Below are 23,930 nucleotides of genomic sequence, written 5' to 3' on the forward strand. Positions count from 1 at the left end.
GACTGCAGCGATAGACGCAGCGTGGGATCTCCTATCAGCCATGCCACACGGAGAACCTTGACACTGCTGTGATCATCATGTGCCAGGGTCTATCCACTGCTGAGATCATCATCCACATCATCATGTGTCAGGGTCTATCCACTGCTGAGATCATCATCCACATCATCAAGTGCCAGGGTCTATCCACTGCTGGGCTCATCATCCACATGATCATGTGCCAGGGTCTATCCACTGCTGGGATCATCATCCACATCATCACGTGCCAGGGTCTATCCACTGCTGGGCTCATCATCCACATCATCACGTGTCAGGGTCTATCCACTGCTGGGCTCATCATCCACATCATCACGTGCCAGGGTCTATCCACTGCTGGGCTCATCATCCACATCATCACGTGTCAGGGTCTATCCACTGCTGGGCTCATCATCCACATCATCACGTGTCAGGGTCTATCCACTGCTGGGATCATCATTCACATCATCACGTGCCAGGGTCTATCCACTGCTGGGATCATCATCCACATCATCACGTGCCAGGGTCTATCCACTGCTGGGCTCATCATCCACATCATCACGTGCCAGGGTCTATCCACTGCTGGGATCATCATTCACATCATCACGTGCCAGGGTCTATCCACTGCTGGGATCATCATCCACATCATCACGTGCCAGGGTCTATCCACTGCTGGGTTCATCATCCACATCATCACGTGTCAGGGTCTATCCACTACTGGGATCATCATCCACATCATCACGTGTCAGGGTCTATCCACTGCTGGGATCATCATCCACATCATCACGTGTCAGGGTCTATCCATGGCACATAGGGGGCAGCCGCCGAGTTAACAGACCGCACAAAAAGAGACGTGTGGTTAATTACACGGTTTTTGTTTTGGTCAAACAATTTTAACTTTGTCAACTGAATCGACCAAGAGGCGGAGCACGACGGTGGGTTAGGATCTTGACGGAGCACGGCAGCGTCGTGGTGGGGTGGTGGGGCAGGGTCGTGGTGGGGCAGGGTCGTGGTGGGGTGGTGGGGCAGGGTCGTGGTGGGGCAGGGTCGTGGTGGGGTGGTGGGGCAGGGTCGTGGTGGGGCAGGGTCGTGGTGGGGTGGTGGGGCAGGGTCGTGGTGGGGTGGTGGGGCAGGGTCGTGGTGGGGGTGGGGCAGGGTCGTGGTGGGGTGGTGGGGCAGGGTCGTGGTGGAGCAGGGTCGTGGTGGGGTGGTGGGGCAGGGTCGTGGTGGGGCGGTGGGGCAGGGTCGTGGTGGGGGTGGGGCAGGGTCGTGGTGGGGTGGTGGGGCAGGGTCGTGGTGGGGCAGGGTCGTGGTGGGGTGGTGGGGCAGGGTCGTGGTGGGGTGGTGGGGCAGGGTCGTGGTGGGGCAGGGTCGTGGTGCGGTGGTGGGGCAGGGTCGTGGTGGGGCGGTGGGGCAGGGTCGTGGTGGGGGTGGGGCTGGGTCGTGGTGGGGCAGGGTCGTGGTGGGGTGGTGGGGCAGGGTCGTGGTGGGGCAGGGTCGTGGTGAGGTGGTGGGGCAGGGTCGTGGTGGGGGTGGGGCAGGGTGGTGGTGGGGTGGTGGGGCAGGGTGGTGGTGGGGCGGTGGGGCAGGGTTGTGGTGGGGCGGTGGGGCAGGGTGGTGGTGAGGTGGTGGGGCAGGGTCGTGGTGAGGTGGTGGGGCAGGGTCATGGTGAGGCGGTGGGGCAGGGTGGTGGTGGGGTGGTGGGGGTGGGGCAGGGTGGGGGTGTGGCGGGCTACCTGTACGGCTGCGCCTCCTCGAGGAACCTGCGCTGCTCATCGGGGGGGGCGCCCGACCGCAGCTCCTTGACGACGACGCGGGACGGGCTGAAGCCGGCGAAGATCTCTCCCAGCAGCACCTGCAGCAGGGCGCCGGGTGGATGGGTGGGACCACAGTAGCAGGGTCAGCAGCGGCGACGGCAGGAGCGAGAACACCACAGCAGCAGCAGCAGCGGTAGTGGCAGCAGTGGCGGCAGAAGTATCAGCAGGAGAAGCAGCATTAGTAGTATCAGCAGCAGTAGCGGCAGTAGTGTCAGCAGAAGTGGCAACATCAGCAGCAGTATGTGCAGTACCAGCAGTAGCAGCGACGGGTCACCATGCGGTGTGTCGCGACGCGTCGATTCGGATCAAGATCAATCTTCACGCTCACGACACAATCTAAATCTAGATTGAAATCTAATTTCGTAAGAACTGCTTTTCGTGTTTAGCTACGTACGGCGCGAAAGAAGTTCAACATACATACTGTACTATACACTACACTATACACTACACACACTGCGCTATACACTGCGCACTATGCTACATTAAACACTACACGACACTTCACTATACACTACACTACGACTATAAACGACACCGCTCTACTAAATAGAAAACGCTAATGTTTAGAACTACTTTTTCGTGTTTGGCTTGAATGCCCTTCCACCCGCACCTCCGCGTAGCACGGTTGGCTACGTACGGCGCGAAAGAAGTTCAACATACACACTGCACTACGTAGCCCGCGTTTCACATCAGCTGATGGAGCGAACGGGGTCAGACAAACCGTAAACACGCACCAGGGGCGGTGAAAGCATTCTCGAGTCGAATCGGGAACCCCCGAATTGTGACAATTTGTGGATACGCTGCGTGGGGGAGTGGTGTGGTGTGTGGTGTGGTGGGGGTGTGGTGTGGTGGGGGTGTGGTGTGGTGGGGGTGTGGTGTGGTGGAGGGTGTGGTGGGGGTGTGGTGTGGTGGGGGGTGGTGTGGTGGGGGGTGGTGTGGTGGGGGGTGGTGTGGTGGGGGGTGGCGTAGTGGGGGTGTGGTGTGGTGGGGGGTGTGGTGTGGTGGGGGGTGTGGTGTGGTGGGGGGTGGTGTGGTGGGGGTGTGGTGGGGGTGTGGTGTGGTGTGGTGGGGGTGTGGTGGGAGTGTGGTGTGGTGTGGTGGGGGTGTGGTGTGGGGGGGGTGTAGTGTGGGTTTGGTGTGGTGTGGGGGGGGGTGTGGTGTGGTGGGGGGTGGTGTGGTGGGGGGTGTGGTGTGGTGTGGGGGGGGGGGGTGTGGTGGGGGTGTGGAGTGGGTTTGGTGTGGTGTGGGGGGTGTGTGGTGTGGTGGGGGGTGGTGTGGTGGGGGATGGTGTGGTGGGGGTGTGGTGTGGTGGGGGGTGTGGTGGGGGTGTGGTGTGGTGGGGGGTGTGGTGTGGTGTGGATGTGGTGTGTGTGGTGTGGTGGGGGGGGTGTGGTGTGGGTGTGGTGGGGGGTGTGGTGTGGTGTGCGGTGGTGAATTGTTGGACGAACTAGCGAGGTCGCCGCCACGACTTGGCAGTTCCAACTTCTCCCTGTCGATTCCTTTCAGTTGGGGGAGCAAGGGAGGCAAACCGTTGAGGAATCGACTGCTCGTGATTGCGACACGGGGTTCAGGCTACCGGCTCTCAATTGACCAGACACGGAATGTCCTGTGCTTTTTGAGATCCGGGACACTGCGTTGCGTTGCCAGATGCACTTTACGGCGTTTCCTCGTTATCCGCGGAGATTGCTCGTGACCAGCACATTACGCGGAAGATGATGTTGGTCTACTAAAACCTAGCTTTGTAATGATTTACATTAAATAAATAAGCTACGAAAATACATTACAATGATCATAACACGAAAAAATTGTCGTAATAAACATGAAGTAAATTAAATGTACGTTCAAATATGAAATACGCATCATCACATCTCATCACTTTATCTCATCACTTCCCCCCCCTCTCTCTCGACGCAGTAGTCATGTAGAGTTCCAAATGCGAGATTCGCGGACGGCCAAAATCGCGGATCGCCGAGTTCAAGAAACACCGCAAATCCGTCTGGCGCGCTCCGTTTGACACGCGGGAGTCAACGGAAGCGCTCGAGTCCGCTGGCCGGACGAGAGGACGCCACGGAGACCACGACACGGCGTCGTCGTTCGCTAAGCGCGAGTCACCGAACGTGCCGCCACCACCCGTCACCGAATCCGAGGACGTCGGGGAACACGCGTCATTCATTGCGACCGAATGCATTTTGCTTTCCACATTTTCCGCTCGTAACTTTTTGTTAAATTTTTTTAATTTAAATTCCGGCTAAGTAACGGACATCCGTTGACTTGAGCCCGACCTTGCCTTTCTTTTTTGGGGTGGGGGTAGAGGTGGGTTTTCGAGGACAGAATGAAGCCACGAATTTTCCACGATCCTTGGCGACGATTAGCACGTGCCGTTTCTCAATGCCGCCGCAAACTCCTTGCGAACGCGCCGCACCCTGCAACCCTCCAACCCCCCCCTCCCCCCCCCCCCCCCCGAGATAAACCGCAACTCGGGAACCCGACGGCACGAAAGCGTCAGAGCCGTCGGCATCCCGGGCTCCGTGGGGCCCGGGAGGGGTGGGGCGGAGGTGTGGGAAGAGTCCCGCAAGTTTTTTTGGCGGACGGCGCCGTTTTATGTCGCTGGCCACCGCGTCGCGGTCGAGCCAGCGAACTACGCAGGGGTCGAGCCTGGATAGCACCTGGATAGCGCCTGGGTGGGCGGGCGCTCAGAGCAAGCAGTGGGCAAGTGCTGCAATGTGAATTTGCTATCCTGCACTTCTACGCCCCCACCCACCCACCCATGTCTTTGATTACCCTTCACCAACAACCCGCACTGACCAGCGTGAAGTATGGTCAAAGAACACCCCCCCACCCCCACCCCCGCCCCCACCGCCCCCTCGCCACGGGGAGGCGCTCATCCAGCAGTGGAGTGACAAACGCGGCTGTGCGCACGCACGCACGCACATTCACGTCTGCCAATTGCAACTTAACTTTCCACTGGCAGTTGTTGTTTTTTGGGGTTTTATTTGTACACTTTTTTAGCTTGGATCGTTATCCGAGTTTGATGCGGTCACGGAGGGTACAGTGTTGCTCAGTTTGGAAACCGCGGAGTGGGCGAGCAGGCGGGCGAGGGCACAGACGGGTGATGAGCTCCGCTTATCTGGCTCGCCATCGCACATTTTTTGACTTTCCAACGAGTGTCCAAATATATCCGCGGAGAGGCTTTATTTACACGCGTGTAGCGGCGGTGAAATAGCATAAAATAATAAAATATGGATTGCGTTTGTAAAAACAATTAGAGACACTGTTCAACTAAACAATTTTTTTTATTTTACCAGGTAAGGCCCACTTCAGCTATACAGCTCTTTTTTCAGAAGCGACCACAAATGAAAGCTCAACAAAGTGACTTATCATCACGTGGAAATTTACAGCAGCCAAAAATATGACGCCGAATAATGTAAGCCTGTGCATTTTCAGATGCTCTATCTCTCTCTCCCGCTCATTGGCGATTTGGATTTCTCTACGAGGTCAAGGTGTGACTCCGTCAGCACCACGGCACGCGCAGAAGAGTGGAGATCAAAGGGCACAGCGTGGTGGCTGGAAGCCGAGAGGGCAGGAGTTTGAAAGTCAAGGACAAAAAAGCTGAGATTGGAGAGCACAGCCGAGAAGGTCAGAATACGGAGGTCAGACAGCAGAGGTCGGATGGACCATGGGAGGGAGGTCAGAGGGCAAAATATACAAATCGTGGGCATTGGGGCGCCACGGTGGCTCGGAGATGTTAACAACCTCGCCTAGTACACAGGAGGTCGTGGGTTCGATCCCGACCCTGACGCCTGCTGCTGTATATTTGGAGTTTGTGTGCCTCTCTCCCCGTGGTCACGTGGATTTTTCTCCGGGTCCTTCGGTTTTTCCCTCCACATTCAGACTCAACATGCGTTTAAGAATACTTGCCTGCTATAAATTTCCACGTGATAATCCACACCGTTGAGCTGTCATTTGCGAGCAGGTCGCTTCTGAAAAAGAGCTGTAACTCAGTGCGCCTTACCTGGTTGTTAAAAAAAATTTCAGTTTAGTTTGGACGGCTGAGCTGGGCACAAAATGTTTACAGACTTCGCAGTCCCTGGGCTCCACGCTCCCCCCCCCCCCCCCCAAGCTTCCCCTTGCTTCCCATCGCTTCTCCGCGCTTCTCGTGCACACGACGCCGGAAACGTGCGGTTATAGGGCGGTTAAAGGACACGTCCGGCTCGGATGTAGCCAGTCGCCGTGCGGAGATCCGCTAGGATTCTCTGTTCCAGCAGAGACGCGCGGGGTGACGCAGTCGATGGTGAGGGAGGGGGGGATTTTTCACTTGGAAAAAAATATATATTTTTAAACGCAAATGAGACACATTGGTTTGATGGACTCGTCATCATTACACAAACTCCGCGAACTGAATTCGACAAATGGAATCCTAAGGCAGGACCCCTTCTGAGCTGAGTACAGGCTTTTTGGAATGAGTTTTACTTTAATGGTCAATAGAAAGCAAAGTTGGGAGACATTTTGGGAAAGCGTTGTGAGAAGCGGTTTATGTCGCTGAATACACACATGCAGCATGTACGTATAGAGTTACATTATATACACAACGCACACAACACACATGCAAAACACACACACAACACACACACAACACACACAACACACACACAAAACACACACGCAAAACACACACGCACAACCCACACACAGCACAACACACATGCAAAACACACACACAACACGCACACACAACACACACAACACGCACGCACAACACACATGCAAAACACACACACAACACTCACAACACACACACAACACACACGCAAAACACACACGCACCACCCACACACAGCACAACACACATGCAAAACACACACGCACAACCCACACACAGCACAACACACATGCAAAACACACACGCACAACACACACAACAAGCACTCACAACACACACAACACACACACAACACACGCACAACACATGCACAACACACACACAACACGCACGCACAACACACGCACAACACGCACAACACACACACAACACACACAACACGCACAACACACGTAACACACGCACAACACACATGCAAAACACACGCACAACACGCACAACACGCACAACACACACAACACGCACGCACAACACACGCACAACACGCGCACAACGCGCACAACACGCACAACACACACAACACACGCACAACACACGCACAACGCGCACAACGCACACAACACGCACAACACACGCACAACACACGCACAACACACGCACAACACGCACAACACACGCACAACACACACAACATTCCTGTACACGCTTCAAAAATCAGAAGCCAAACATTCTGGGGTGGCAATCATCTCCATTGCATTGCAATCCCTGGGTCGGCGCTGGCAGTTCCACATTCCTATGGCCGGGACAAGTCCCTCTGTAGGACGACCACTGTTGATGTCCCAGCAAAAGTGGAGCTACTAATTTCATCGACGAGAGATAGATGACGATGACGACGATAGAATCAGTCGAACACCCAACCGGGAATACAACTCGTGCCCTTGTGATGCGCATGTGCATGTGTGTGTGCATAATACATAAGGCGTGGCTCATAACTCGGTCATTTCCCTCTTCGCAATGAAAGCTTGAGCCACAAGATCGGTACGCCCAGCCTTGCATCATCGCTCACCACATGCTCATCAGCAGTTCCTCTATGTGGCGGTGGCAGTGGTTGGGTTGTCGCATTCCCACGTAAATTAAGCTTCGGACCACACCCAACAACGCTCACCACCATCATCACTCACCAACATCACCCAGCATTGTGCACCGTCACCACACCCAACATCACCACCACCACCACCTATCATCACCCACTGCAATCACCACCTGTGTACTGCTGTGTTCTGTGCATTGTGCTTCTGAACCGCTACGTGATGTGCTTGCTGAGTACTGCTACAGCAGTACACATGTGTAGGGGTTATTACGGGAGAAACGGCGGACAACAAACACAGGGCTGTCGGCACTCACATACACGGGGGGTCACACCGACGTCCGCATCAGTTATTGCCCACGCCCCCAGCCCTCGGAGGCGATCCCTATAAAAGGTGGAACCCAAAGAGCTCGAGGCAGTTCGACACGAAGCTGACCAGTGAAGATCCAAGACTCGGAGATTAGGCCCTGGGACTCCCCGGTCTCGCCGTCCTTATAAGGGCCGAGCCGGGTAAGCCAGTGGCGCGGCCCAAGAGCTTCCAGACCGCTGCCCTTATCAGGGCAAGGCTGGTTAGCTGGTGCCGAGATCTGTGCTTGCCAGGGCCAGATCAGTCAGCCTCCCGTAGCCCAGTAGAGGAGGACTGGGGGACAGGACAGAGGGCTTAGTACTAGGGTGGGTTTCCCATAGTACGGGTGAAGGGGCCGATACCCCTTCAACTATTGTATCTGTCCCGGAGTTAATAAACAGTGTGTCTCAACTTCCTCATCGTCTCCTCATCAACTTACTACATCTGGTGTTGGAAGTGGGCCAAGCATGGATACGAGACGGAAGACTCGTGCCCAAGACCCAGGAGAGGATGACGACGAGGGAGGGGCAGTGCAAGACATCGCCGCCGACGTACCTGCACAACTGCTGCCGGCTCCGACATCGGCGGGGCCGTCGGAGAGGGCCGGGACGTCGACTGACGAGTTGGCGTTGGCTCACTCGCGGCTGGCGGAGCTCTTGTATGCAGCGGCCGCTATGCTGGAACAAATAACTCGCCTGGGGCCGGGAGGAACGACGCGGCGGGAAGATGGACAACGCCCGCCAGAAACTCCCGCCTTTACAACAGCGGGGCGACTCGAAAATCCCGCCACGAAGACAGTAGAGGCGGAGGGAGGAGTCCCAGCTCGTCACGCGGGAGACGGTGCCCAGCCAGCAGCCGCCACGTCATCGGCGGAGGCGGGTCGCGGTGGCAGCCTATCAGGGGTTGAAACGTCACCACCAGCTGACGCCAGCACCGACCATACAGTACGGGGACGCGCTACGGATGCTGCAAGAGACGCTCCAAGAGGATCGGAGACGGAGCCGACATTCCAGCAACGCCTGCCGGCCCTACAGGTATTTGTTGCAAGCGACGGCGATTGGGGGGGGTTCCAGCGCCGGTTCTTGGCCCACCAAGAGATGGCAGGCTGGTCGGACAACGAGGCGCTGTGTGCTCTCCCGGCGTTATTGGACGGCGACGCCCTGGGCACCCTCACTGCTGCACCCAAGTCGGCACGCTCCACCATTCAGTCGGCGCTGCAGCTGCTGGCCACCGTTTATGGGCCGCCCTCCGATTGTCGCCAGCTCTTCTATGAACGGCAGAAGGGTGATAAGGAATCGCCACTCGCTTATCGCACGGCCCTGCTGTCATTGGCGAAAGACGCTTTCCCGCGTATGGATGAAGAGGGGATCGATGCGATGGTGGCCGAGAAAATTTTGCTGCTGGCTGACGATCTGGACTTCACCATCTTAGCGCAGGACGATGCGGATATGTCATCACTGCGGGCTGCAAGGCACATTCACGCCAATCTCATCTCCCAGCGGAGGAAGGCGAACAAAGCTGCTGCACGACACACCGTGGCGGCAACCTCTTCTGGAATGGAGGGAGCCTTCGCTGCGGATCGTTCTGCAGGATGGCGATCTGCCGAGCGACCGGCTCGGGACGTTCCAAGCCACCGAGACCAGCCCAAGTCCTCTGGAACGCTCGTCGTCTGCTATAATTGTGGCCTCCGGGGCCACGTGGCGTCCGGATGCCGGGCTCCTCGACAGCGCGGTGCGAGACCTGGAGCTGCGGACGGCCCTCCTCACAAGCCTTCGCAACATCCTCGGGCAAGTCATGGCACCCCACATGTTCGGCCTGCACACACACCCACTTTCCTATCACATGGTCCGATACACAATTCTCGGGGGTTGGGTGCTGGTGCGTCGGGTCGCGGCATGTCGGGGAGGGCGCTCCAACCGGGCCAATGGTCCGAGTTGGCTCACCGAGTTGTGGCTGCATCAGCGGGGTCGTCCGTTGTCGCGGGGCATATTGACGGGGTGGAGGTACGGCTATTGGTCGATACGGGAGCTTCGGCAACTATCATTTCAGATTTGATTTATAATATCCTGCCCGTTCAGAGTCGCCCGTTGCTCCCTGTCGATATACCGTTTTACGCTGCGAATGGGGGCTCGTTGGGTATTATCGGTCAAATTCGAGCGCAAATTTCGATAGGGGACATTAAACTATCTGGCCCGGTGTTCGTCTCCTCCTCGCTGGCTATTCCGTGCCTGTTGGGGACAGACTTTTTGGCCAAATTGCCCATCAAAATTCTGATTGACCAGCAATGCATCGAGCTTCCATCGGGCCGACGTATGACGTTCCTACCTGCCACCCCTGCCGTGCGTGTTGCCTGTGCTACGGTACAGGCGCTTGTTGCTCGGACGGTGCGTGTACCCCCGGGGGCACAGATGTTGGTACCCCTGCGCTTGCGTCGACCGTTCGATAAAGGAGTCTCTGACCGGGGCGTTATTTTGGGACCATCTAGAGCCGGGGTGAGTGGGCCAGATCTGGTGACGGCCCAGACTATTGTTAAAGGGGATGGGGACCCGTTTATCGCGGTCCTCAATGTCGGGACACGGACGGCAGTGGTTTCGCAAGGTACCGTGTTCGCACATGCGGTTCCGGTACCTGCGGAAACGCCGATCATTGGCCAGGTGGCCACCGATTCTCAAACGCGATTAGCCTCAGACGCTGACGAGGTTTGGCTGGATGCGTTGTGTGCTGAGTCACCTGACCTGTCTGACGCACAACGTGCTAGATTACGCGCCTTATTGCGAGAATTTTCCGACGTCTTCAGTAAACACAAATACGATATCGGATGTACCAAATTGCTACGCCACCATATTGACACCGGTGACAACGCTCCTATCCGCCAAAATCCTTTTCGGTTAAGTCCCGCCGAAAAGGATCATGTCAAATCGGCTGTAGATGACATGTTGAAATCGGACATCATTTCTCCCTCGACCAGCCCTTGGGGTGCACCCATAGTGTTGGTCAAAAAGCACGACGGGTCCCTAAGGTTCTGCGTTGATTTCCGGCGATTAAATAAGATCTCGGTGGCCGATGCTTATCCGCTTCCTCGAATGGACGAATCGCTGGATGCCCTCGCGGGATCGCGATTCTTTTCCACTTTGGATTTGCTCTCAGGATTTTGGCAACTTCCCTTGGACGACGAATCCAGGCCCAAAACAGCTTTCCGAACGCCGCACGGCCTCTTCCAATTCAATCGCTTACCCATGGGATTACACTCTGCTCCCGCGACGTTCCAGCGCCTGATGGAATTGGTCCTCGCTGGCTTGCAATGGGAGGTGTGTTTGATTTACCTGGATGACGTTATCGTATTCAGTAAGACGTTCGAGGAACACCTTGATAGGCTTCGGGCCGTCTTTCTCAAAATGCGCGCTGCTAATTTGAAATTCAAGCCACAAAAGTGCCATTTGCTGCGCGAATCTGTTAAATATTTGGGTCACATCGTCGGCCGGTCAGGTATCTCAACCGATCCCGCCAAAACGCGTTGTGTCAGCTCCTGGCCTATTCCCACCTCGGTGGGGGAGGTTAGAAGCTTCATCGGCTTTGCTTCATATTACCGCCGGTTTGTTGCGGACTTTGCTTCCATCGCTAAGCCACTACATGCCTTGACGTCAAAAGGGGTCAAATTTCATTGGGGGCCGGTGGAGAACGCCGCTTTTGTCTCTCTTCGGGATGCCCTGGTGGGGGCCCCGCCGTTAAGCTACCCCGATTTTTCCATGCCGTTCGTGCTCGACACGGACGCAAGCAATACCGGGATTGGAGGCGTGCTGTCACAAATTGTGGGTGGCGTGGAGCGCGTTGTGGCTTATGGTAGTAGAGTACTGTCCCCGGCCGAGCAGCGGTACTGCGTCACCCGCCGCGAACTGTTGGCTATCGTGTTCTTTATCCAACAGTACCGGCCATATCTGTACGGCCGGCATTTCACCGTCCGTACAGATCATGCAGCGTTGCAGTATGCCCTACGAATTAACCAGCCATCGGGGCAGTTGTCCCGATGGCTCGAGATCATGCAGGATTTCGATTTTGAGACAACTTACCGGAAGGGGATTCGCCACACCAACGCCGATGCCCTATCACGCCTGCCGATCGCCCCGGATTGCACTTGTTTCTTGGGTTCGGGCCGTTGCAAATCGGCAAGTGACGGCCGGGATCGGGTTCTTGCGGCCGCAGTTGATACTCCTTCGGACGCTGGTCCTATTTCGGAGGGTGGGAGTGATTCCCTACTTGGCTTGTCAAGTACTGAGTGGGGTCGCCTCCAAATGGAGGATGCGACCCTCCTGGCGCTACGACGTCGCGCGGAAGGATCAGGTCAAGGGAAGTCGGGCGTTGACTCATGGGGGTGGTGCCAGGGCTTACTCATGCATTGGGACGGGACGATCCGCCGTCACAGGCTGGTGGTGCCTTCCACGTTGAGGGGTAGGGCTGTATGGGCTGCTCATGAACGGCTCCTGCACCTGGGTACCCTCAAAACACTTGCCATGCTCCAGCTTAATTACTTTTGGCCGGGCATGGCAAGAGACGTGGACGATCTGCTGCGGTCCTGTACCCAGTGTGCACAACGGAAGCCGCCGGCGAAGGGAGCCAGTCCACCGCTCCAGTCCATTTCGGTCACCCGGGTTAACGAGCTGGTCGCCCTTGATATTTTGGGACCGTTTCCTTCCACGCCGAGGGGTAATAAGTACCTGCTGGTTGGCGTGGAATATTTCACGCGATGGCCTATGGCTTGGCCCCTCGCCAACCAGTCCGCAGCGGCCGTTGCGGAGGCTTTTGTTCAGGGCTACGTCCTCGACAAAGGCGCTCCGGAACGGTTGTTGACCGATCAGGGAAAGAATTTCACTAGTACCCTTTTACACGAGGTATGTGGCCTTCTGGGTACAAAGAAAGTTCGTACCTCGCCTTACCATCCACAAACGGATGGGATGGTGGAACGCTTGCATAGGACTCTTACGTCCATGCTATCCCACCAGGTATCTGAGTCCCAAAACGATTGGGATCTACGGATCGGGGGAGTCCTGGCGGCATACAGGATGGCTCCTCACGCGGCGACCGGGTTCTCGCCATTTTTTTTGATGTATGGTCGCGAGGTTGACCCGCCTGTCGCGACTCAGCTGACGATTGCCGCGCCTCATGCTAAGTCGAAAATCGCCGACCATGTTAAATTTAACATCCTTCGCTTGGCGGAGGCACGGCAGGCGGCCATGCAAAACTCTGACTCTCGCCAGAAACAAAACGAGAGATTGCGGTCGCGCCGGACTCACACGCACGAATGGCACCCGGGCGACCGAGCATGGTTGCACTGCCCTCAGGTGCCATTGGCCACCTCGGCTAAGTTGTTGCGACCATGGAGGGGCCCCGTTGAAATTGTGCAGGTTGTGCGGCCTCAATGTGTGCGCATTAAGTGGGGGAAGCGTCGGTGGTTTGTGCACCCTTCACGGTTAAAGCCATTTTTTGCTCCGCACGCTTCCTCCCACGTAAATGGCCGAACATGTGGGGAGTCCTCTGACTCCGGGGGGGCGGGATCGATGCCAGCCTCTGATCCACTAATGACTGTCCCGTCTTCAGGAGCCCCAGGACTGAAGCCCTCTGGGCTGCCAGCCTCCCCCGTGGGGGGCGGCGCTGGCACGTCCGGGAAACCGGACGACCAGGCACCTGCTGATGCGACACCTGCCACTGACTCTACCAAGCCGGCCCCTTGTGACGGGCCCGCTGCACGGACTCGCGCCAAAACGCGCCGGTTGTTATGATTAGCTTTCCGCGCGTGTTCCGTTGCTGCGGAACCCGCTCATTGTATATATGTTTTTTTAATGGTTGTATGTGTGTGTAATAACGATGACCACGCTATCTGCTTGTTGCTTGCTGTCCATGTAAGTGTGTGCGTGTGTTGGGAATGGACGGAGAGTCTGCTGTGGTTGCTGAGTTTCAAAGGGAGTGTGTGCGCTGCTGCGTGGAGTTGTTATCTTGATGGTAAAGTTAATTATTAACGTGGGAGCGTCGGGTATCCTGTGCTGTACCATCTCGTGGGTCACCGTGCGCGATGGGCTTAATTGAAAAAAAAAAAATGTTTTTTTTTGGGCTGTATTATGCTGCGAGGTGCTGTGTGCGATGCGGTCGTTGCATGAGAGGGAATAACTGTGTTGTGGTTGAAAAGTTACGACGGGATTGATGGTGTGTTGGTCGCCTGCAGATTTGCTTGCTATTGTGCTTCAATGTACGCGTGTGATCGCGATATGCTGATTGCATGTGCTGTTATACCGTTCTGTATATGTGTTGCGGTTCCGGGTGGGGGTTTTTTTTTTTTTTTTAGGGAACCATCGGTTGATGTTACGCTTGTTCTTGTTATTGTTACTGTTACGAGGCACACGTGTATTGACGGTGTTAATCTTTATTCTTGGGGGTTGAGGGATTGTTGCAGCCGGGACGGCTGCGAGCTGTACAGGGGGGGGTGATGTAGGGGTTATTACGGGAGAAACGGCGGACAACAAACACAGGGCTGTCGGCACTCACATACACGGGGGGTCACACCGACGTCCGCATCAGTTATTGCCCACGCCCCCAGCCCTCGGAGGCGATCCCTATAAAAGGTGGAACCCAAAGAGCTCGAGGCAGTTCGACACGAAGCTGACCAGTGAAGATCCAAGACTCGGAGATTAGGCCCTGGGACTCCCCGGTCTCGCCGTCCTTATAAGGGCCGAGCCGGGTAAGCCAGTGGCGCGGCCCAAGAGCTTCCAGACCGCTGCCCTTATCAGGGCAAGGCTGGTTAGCTGGTGCCGAGATCTGTGCTTGCCAGGGCCAGATCAGTCAGCCTCCCGTAGCCCAGTAGAGGAGGACTGGGGGACAGGACAGAGGGCTTAGTACTAGGGTGGGTTTCCCATAGTACGGGTGAAGGGGCCGATACCCCTTCAACTATTGTATCTGTCCCGGAGTTAATAAACAGTGTGTCTCAACTTCCTCATCGTCTCCTCATCAACTTACTACACATGTGTACTGTGTACTGCTGTGTGCGTCTTGCGTGCTGCTGTATTATGCGAGCTCGCTGTGTACTGCTGTGTACTGTGGAGTGATGTGCACTGCTGTGTGCTGCTGTATTGTGTGCGCTTGCCGTGTACTGCTGCGTTCTGCGTACTGCTGTGTGCTGCCATGTACTGTGTACTGCTGAGTGCGGTGTACTGCTGTGTACTGTGTACCGCTGTGTACTGCCTTGCACTGTGTACTGCCATGTAGTGTGTACTGCCATGTACTGCTGAGTGCTGCTGTGTACTGCCATGTAGTGTGTACTGCCATGTACTGCTGTGTATTGCCATGTAGTGTGTACTGCCATGTACTGCTGTGTATTGCCATGTAGTGTGTACTGCCATGTAGTGTGTACTGCCATGTACTGCTGAGTGCTGCTGTGTACTGCCATGTAGTGTGTACTGCCATGTACTGCTGTGTATTGCCATGTAGTGTGTACTGCCATGTAGTGTGTACTGCCATGTACTGCTGAGTGCTGCTGTGTACTGCCATGTAGTGTGTACTGCCATGTACTGCTGTGTATTGCCATGTAGTGTGTACTGCCATGTACTGCTGTGTATTGCCATGTAGTGTGTACTGCCATGTACTGCTGTGTATTGCCATGTAGTGTGTACTGCCATGTACTGCTGTGTACTGCCATGTAGTGTGTACTGCCATGTACTGCTGTGTATTGTCATGTAGTGTGTACTGCCATGTACTGCTGTGTATTGCCATGTAGTGTGTACTGCCATGTAGTGTGTACTGCCATGTACTGCTGAGTGCTGCTGTGTACTGCCATGTAGTGTGTACTGCCATGCACTGCTGTTTACTGCCATGTAGTGTGTACTGCCATGTACTGCTGTGTATTGCCATGTAGTGTGTACTGCCATGTACTGCTGTGTACTGCCATGTAGTGTGTACTGCCATGTACTGCTGTGTATTGCCATGTAGTGTGTACTGCCATGTACTGATGTGTATTGCCATGTAGTGTGTACTGCCATGTAGTGTGTACTGCCATGTACTGCTGAGTGCTGCTGTGTACTGCCATGTAGTGTGTACTGCCATGCACTGCTGTTTACTGCCATGTAGTGTGTACTGCCATGTACTGCTGTGTATTGCCATGTAGTGTGTACTGCCATGTACTGCTGAGTGCTGCTGTGTACTGCTGAGTGCTGCTGTGTACTGCCATGTACTGCTGTGTAATGCCATGTACTGCTGTGTACTGCCATGTACTGCTGTGTACTGCCATGTACTGCTGTGTACTGCCATGTACTGCTGTTTACTGCCATGTACTGCTGAGTGCTGCTGTGTACTGCTGAGTGCTGCTGTGTACTGCCGTGTACTGCTGAGTGCTGCTGTGTACTGCTGAGTGCTGCTGTGTACTGCCATGTACTGCTGAGTGCTGCTGTGTACTGCTGAGTGCTGCTGTGTACTGCCATGTACTGCTGTGTACTGCCATGTACTGCTGAGTGCTGCTGTGTACTGCCATGTACTGCTGTGTACTGCCATGTACTGCTGAGTGCTGCTGTGTACTGCTGAGTGCTGCTGTGTACTGCCATGTACTGCTGTGTACTGCCATGTACTGCTGTGTACTGCCATGTACTGCTGAGTGCTGCTGTGTACTGCCATGTACTGCTGTGTACTGCCATGTACTGCTGTGTACTGCCATGTACTGCTGAGTGCTGCTGTGTACTGCTGAGTGCTGCTGTGTACTGCTGAGTGCTGCTGTGTACTGCTGAGTGCTGCTGTGTACTGCCATGTACTGCTGTGTAATGCCATGTACTGCTGTGTACTGCCATGTACTGCTGTGTACTGCCATGTACTGCTGTGTACTGCCATGTACTGCTGTGTACTGCCATGTACTGCTGTGTACTGCCATGTACTGCTGAGTGCTGCTGTGTACTGCTGAGTGCTGCTGTGTACTGCCGTGTACTGCTGAGTGCTGCTGTGTACTGCTGAGTGCTGCTGTGTACTGCCATGTACTGCTGAGTGCTGCTGTGTACTGCTGAGTGCTGCTGTGTACTGCCATGTACTGCTGTGTACTGCCATGTACTGCTGAGTGCTGCTGTGTACTGCTGAGTGCTGCTGTGTACTGCCATGTACTGCTGTGTACTGCCATGTACTGCTGTGTACTGCCATGTACTGCTGAGTGCTGCTGTGTACTGCCATGTACTGCTGTGTACTGCCATGTACTGCTGAGTGCTGCCGTGTACTGCTGAGTGCTGCTGTGTACTGCTGAGTGCTGCTGTGTACTGCTGAGTGCTGCTGTGTACTGCTGAGTGCTGCTGTGTACTGCCGAGTGCTGCTGAGTGCTGCGGAGCGCTGCAGTCCGTCCCACCTTGCCGAACCACCCGCGGCCGATCTCGTGGATGTAGCTGAGGCTGCGTCGGATCTCCACACCTCCGCCGGCTTTCTTCAGCGCATCTGTTGCCAGACAGCACGGAGACAGCAGCAGCAGCGGCGGTGAGACACAGCCACGCGGGGACACAGCTATCCCCAGAGAGCGCCGCTCTCACCAGATATCACCGCTCACCCCCGGCGCCTGCTGGGTGTTTGCAGTTTGAGTGTCCCCCGATCCGTGGTGGCGTGGGGGGATTTTATTTTGTTTTCCTCCGGGTCCTCCGTTTGTTCCCCTCCGAATTTAGCATCACTGTCACGGCGTTTAAGATGATTTGGCTGCTGCTGCTGCGATAAATGTGCCACGTGATGATGATGATGATTATGACAAGCCACTGCCCACGTGATGATGATTGTGACAAGCCACTCCCCACGTGATGATGATGATGATGATAAGCCACTTCCCACGTGATGATGATTGTGACAAGCCACTTCCCACGTGATGATGATTGTGACAAGCCACTTCCCACGTGATGATGATTGTGATGATGATGACAAGCCACTCCCCACGTGATGATGATGATAAGCCACTTCCCACGTGATGATGATGATTGTGACAAGCCACTCCCCACGTGATGATGATGATGATGACAAGTCACTCCCCACGTGATGATGATTGTGATGATGACAAGCCACTCCCCACGTGATGATGATGATAAGCCACTCCCCACGTGATGATGATTGTGATGATGACAAGCCACTTGGTCGACTTAACATTTGCGACAGCCAGGTCGCTTCTGACAAACGAGCTGAATAGCTCAGTGGGGACGTTCCACAGTAAAATAATATAGAGTTGAGACCGCTACAGCCGATACAGAGCACATGCATGCTGGTACAGCTTACCAGGAACAGCTGTTCTAGCTGCAGTTATCCCAGATACACAACTGCAGCTATGCCGACACAGTTACCCCGCATACAGCTATCCCAACGATATATATGATTATTTTCCCAGTTGCGCTATCTCGGCTTGCAGATGCAGCTAAGAAGACACGGCAAGCCCTATACGACAGAGTACAGCCACCGCAGTACAGATATCCAAATGCAGTCAGTTACAGCTATTGGCACAATTTCGAACTCACCCACTCACTCACCCACCCACCAACCCACTCAACTCACTCACTCAACCACCCACCCACTCACTCACCCACCCACTCACCCACCCACTCACCCACCCACTGACCCACCCACTGACCCACCCACTGACCCACCCACTGACCCACCCACTGACCCACCCACCCACCCACTGACCCACCCACCCACCCACTGACCCACCCACCCACCCACTCACCCACCCACCCAGCCACCCACCCACCCACCAACTCACTCACTCACTCACCCACCCACCCACCCACTCACCCACCCACCCAGCCACCCACTCACCTACCCACCCACTGACCCACCCACTCACTCACCCACTCACTCACTCACCCACCCACCCATTCGCTGACTCTTGAAAATTAGGCTCCTATCCTGGTCTCTTGAGTTCTTACCTGGTTAAGAAAGAATCAAATAAAATCCTGAATGCACTCACTCACCCACCCACCAACCCACTCACCCACCCACCCACTCAGCCACCCACCCAGCCACCCACGCACTCACTCACCCACCTACTCACCCACCTACTCACCCATCCACCCACCCACTCACCCATCCACCCACCCACCCACTCACCCACCCACCCACCCACTCACCCACCCACCCACCCACTCACCCACCCACCCACCCACTCACCCACCCACCCACCAACCCACTCACCCACCCACCAACCCACTCACCCACCCACCAACCCACTCACCCACCCACCCACCCACCCCCCAACCCACTCACCCACCCACCTACTCACCCACTCATCCACCCACCCACTCACCCACCCACCCACTCACCAACCCACCTACTCACCCACTCATCCACCCACCCACTCACCCACCCACCAACCCACTCACCCACCCATCCTTGCAAATAAGGTTCCTATCCTGGTCTCTAGAGTTCTTACCTGGTTACACAATCAACTACAAACGTGTAAACAACAACAACAGCTGCTACTGCTGCTGCTGTTTAGAGCGGAGCGCCCTGGTCTGACGCGGCGAGTCGCCTGCCTCTCCAATGAATCCGAATCCTCGCACACACCCCCCTCGAGACTCTACTCCACCACAGTACTATTACACTGTACAGTAGTACTATTACACTCTAGTACTATTACACTGTACAGTAGTACTATTACACTGTACAGTAGTACTATTACACTGTAGTACTATTACACTGTACAGTAGTACTATTACACTGTAGTGCTATTACACTGTACAGCACTGTTACACTGTACAGTACTATTACACAGTACAGTACTATTACACTGTACAGTACTATTACACTGTACAGGCGTACTATTACACTGTACAGTACTATTACACTGTACAGACGCAATATTACACTGTACAGTACTATTACACTGTACAGTACTATTACACTGTACAGTACTATTACACTGTACAGTACTATTACACAGTACTATATACACTGTAGTACTATATACACAGAAGTACTATTTACACAGCGGTACTATAAACACTGTAGTACTATTTAGACACTGGTACTATTACACTGGAGTACTATTTAGACACTAGTACTATATACACAGTAGTACTATTTAGACACTGGTACTATATAAACAGTGGTACTATTACACAGCGGTACTATTTAGACACTAGTACTATATACATAGTACTATTTAGACACTGGTACTATATAAACAGTAGTACTATTACACAGCGGTACTATTTAGACACTAGTACTATATACACAGTAGTACTATTTAGACACTGGTACTATATAAAGTGGTACTATTACACAGCGGTACTATTTAGACACTAGTACTATATACACAGTAGTACTATTTAGACACTGGTATTATATAAAGTGGTACTATTACACAGCGGTACTATTTAGACACTAGTACTATATACACAGTAGTACTATTTAGACACTGGTATTATATAAAGTGGTACTATTACACAGCGGTACTATTTAGACACTAGTACTATATACACAGTAGTACTATTTAGACACTGGTACTATATAAAGTGGTACTATTACACAGCGGTACTATTTAGACACTAGTACTATATACACAGTAGTACTATTTAGACACTGGTATTATATAAAGTGGTACTATTACACAGTAGTACTATTTAGACACTGGTACAGTACTATATAAACAGTGGTACTATTATACAGTACGTAGTACTATTTAGACACTGGTACTATATAAACAGTAGTACTATTTAGACACTAGTACTATATACACAGTAGTACTATTTAGACACTGGTACTATATAAAGTGGTACTATTACACAGTAGTACTATTTAGACACTGGTACAGTACTATATAAACAGTGGTACTATTACACAGTGGTACTATTTGTTGCCAACTCTGGCACCCCACCGAGCTCATCGACCTCGTGCCCGAGTGCAGGACCACGTGACGCACGGTGCAGGCCCACGTGACGCACGGTGCAGGACCACGTGACGCACCGTGCAGGCCCACGTGACGCACGGTGCAGGCCCACGTGACGCACGGCGCAGGCCCACGTGACGCACGGCGCAGGACCACGTGACGCACGGCGCAGGACCACGTGACGCACGGCGCAGGACCACGTGACGCACGGCGCAGGCCCACGTGACGCACGGCGCAGGACCACGTGACGCACGGCGCAGGACCACGTGACGCACGGCGCAGGACCACGTGACGCACGGCGCAGGACCACGTGACGCACGGCGCAGGACCACGTGACGCACGGCGCAGGACCACGTGACGCACGGCGCAGGCCCACGTGACGCACGGCGCAGGACCACGTGACGTCTTGCGACCCGAGCATTTAATTCTCTACAATGTAAATTTATCTCCATGTATATAGATATATTTTTTCTATTTTGCAGCAATATTTATTTACAACAGAGATGAATACGCAAATAAAACTAAAATAAAATACATGTTGGGGAGGGTGTGGGGGTCACAAGACATCTGGACCATACCCTGGACAGCACGGCGCATGCAAGGAGTCACGTGGGTTCGATCCCGACCCTGACGCTTGCTGCTGGATATTGGGAGTTTGCATGAAATCGAACACTACCGCTGCCCCAAACAGACTCACTCACACAACACTAAGTGACGGTGATGTCCCCACGGCGCTTGTGCCAGGCTAGGTGCACTTCGAGGCCACGTGAAGTGTCTCACGCCCCCCGGCAGGAGGTCACGGGACGGACCCAGCAGGTGCCGTGGGTTGCGTGACTGAGATGGCCGGCAGATGCACAGACACACATACACAGAGACCCACACACACAGACACCCACACACACACAGACACACACACACAGAGACCCACACACACACAGACACCCACACACACACACAGAGACCCACACACACCCACAGACCCCCCCACACACAGAGAGACCCACACATACACAGAGACCCACACACATACACAGAAACCCACACACACACACAGAGCCCCCCCCCCCCACACACACACAGAGCCCCCACACACACACACAGAGACCCACACACACACACAAACCCACACAGACACAGACCCACACACACACATACCCACACAGACCACACAGACACAGAGACCCACAGACACCCACACACACACAGAGACCCACACACACAGACACCCACACACAGACCCACACACACAGACCCACACACACAGAGACCTGCACACACACAGACACCCACACACACACAGACTCACACACATACACAGAGACCTACACACACACAGAGACCCACACACACAGACCCACACACACAGACCCACACACAGAGAGACTACCACACACACACAGACCCACACACAGAGACCCACACACAGAGACCCACACACACAGACCCACACACACAGAGACCCACACACACAGAGACCCACACACAGAGACCCACACACACAGACACTACCACACACTCACACAGACCCCCACACACACACAGAGTCCCAGACCCCCACACACACACAGACAAAGATCCCCGTGTTGCGTTAAGAGACTGTTGGGGCAAGTGCTGTTAGCGAGTAGCACCCTGAAGGCCGGCACGGCACACACAGAGACCCACACACACACACATAGACCCACACACACAGACCCACACACACGCAGAGACCCACACACACACACATAGACCCACACACACACACATAGACCCACACACACAGAAACACACACATAGACCCACACACACACAGACTCGCACACAAATAAACTACCACACGCACACAGAGACCTACACGCACACAGAGATCCACACACGCAGACGCACACAGAGACTCACACACACACAGAGACCCACACACACACAGAGACGCACACACGCAGACGCACACAGAGACCCACACACAAACGCAGACCCACACACACACAGACTCACACACACAGAGACTACCACACACACATAGAGACCCACACGCACACAGAGACCGACGCACACAGACCCACACTGACCCACACACACAGAGACCCACACTCACACACAGAGACTCACACACAGACCCACACTCACACACAGACCCACACACACGCACACACAGAGACCCACACTCACACACAGACCCACACACACACACCCATACCCACACTCACACACACAGATAACCACACACACAGAGACCCACACACACAGAGACTACCACATACACAGACACTACCACACTCACACACAGAGACCCACACACACAGAGCCATACCCACACTCACACACACACACAGACCCACACACACACACAGAGACCCACACACAGAGACCCCCACCCACACACAGACCCACACACACACAGACCCCCACACACACACACACAGACCCCCACACACACACAGACACTCACACCTGTGGTGCAGCAGCAGCAGCAGCAGGCCTCGTCTCTCCGTCTCTTACCCCCCACCCGCGTGTTCGTCTTCATGCGCGCCTCGCCTCGCCTGCCGAAGCCACCGCTCCCGCCACCACCACTCCCACGGCTCCCACCGCCACTACCACCGCCCCCACCACTATCGCCACCGCTCCTAACCGCTCGCTCCCGTCCGCATCTCCGCCGCCGCCGCCCTTTCTCTCTCTGTGACTCTCGGCAGCGTTCTCCGCGCTCTCATTATTTGCTTTGCCTCCCCTTTAAAGTGAGCATTCCCACCAACGCCGTTGTTCCCCCCCCCCCCCCTTCTTCGGGATTAAATGTTTCTATTTGCTGCAGCTGCTGCTGATGTTTTTTTTTTGAAACGAGAGATTGATACAAAACGGAAATATATTAGGACGTAAAACAAGTTAATGTAGTAGTCGTAGTTGCTGCTGATACTGTTATTATATTTGAGATAAGTGATTTAAACAAAAACAATAGATGGATGTATAACAAGTTCGCAGAGGAGTCGAAGTTACTGCTGCTGCTGTTGTTGAGGATGTCGACGGGATGCATTGGCAAACTGCGTGGAAGTGGTCCTAAATGGCACACGATTGTAAAACACAGCCCCCACCCCCCACCCCCCATGCGCACGCTACAGGCGCGTTGGTGAAACACGGCAGCGAGTTCGTGCCGCGTGCGGAGAAACTCTGCAACTGAGTGGGGAGGTGGGAGGAGGATGGGGAGGTGGGTGGGTGGGTGGAGAAGGATG

The 23,930-nt window shown here is 54.6% G+C and overlaps 1 protein-coding gene across 1 annotated transcript in view; it reads right to left on the bottom strand.

Moving 5' to 3' along the window:
- The window catches only part of LOC133347961 (uncharacterized), a 97,530-nt gene that overhangs the window by 31,494 nt on the left and 42,106 nt on the right, over nt 1-23,930 (bottom strand). The window contains exons 5-6 of the mRNA XM_061560726.1: nt 17,221-17,306; nt 1,749-1,867 (exon numbers count right to left, since the gene is read on the bottom strand). Of these exons, the coding sequence (XP_061416710.1) occupies nt 1,749-1,867; nt 17,221-17,306 (205 nt within the window). The remainder of the gene's footprint in view (nt 1-1,748; nt 1,868-17,220; nt 17,307-23,930) is intronic.

This window comes from Lethenteron reissneri, chromosome 26, assembly GCF_015708825.2.
Source record: "Lethenteron reissneri isolate LAM-NWPU_2019-01 chromosome 26, ASM1570882v1, whole genome shotgun sequence".
Classification (NCBI taxonomy): domain Eukaryota; kingdom Metazoa; phylum Chordata; class Hyperoartia; order Petromyzontiformes; family Petromyzontidae; genus Lethenteron; species Lethenteron reissneri.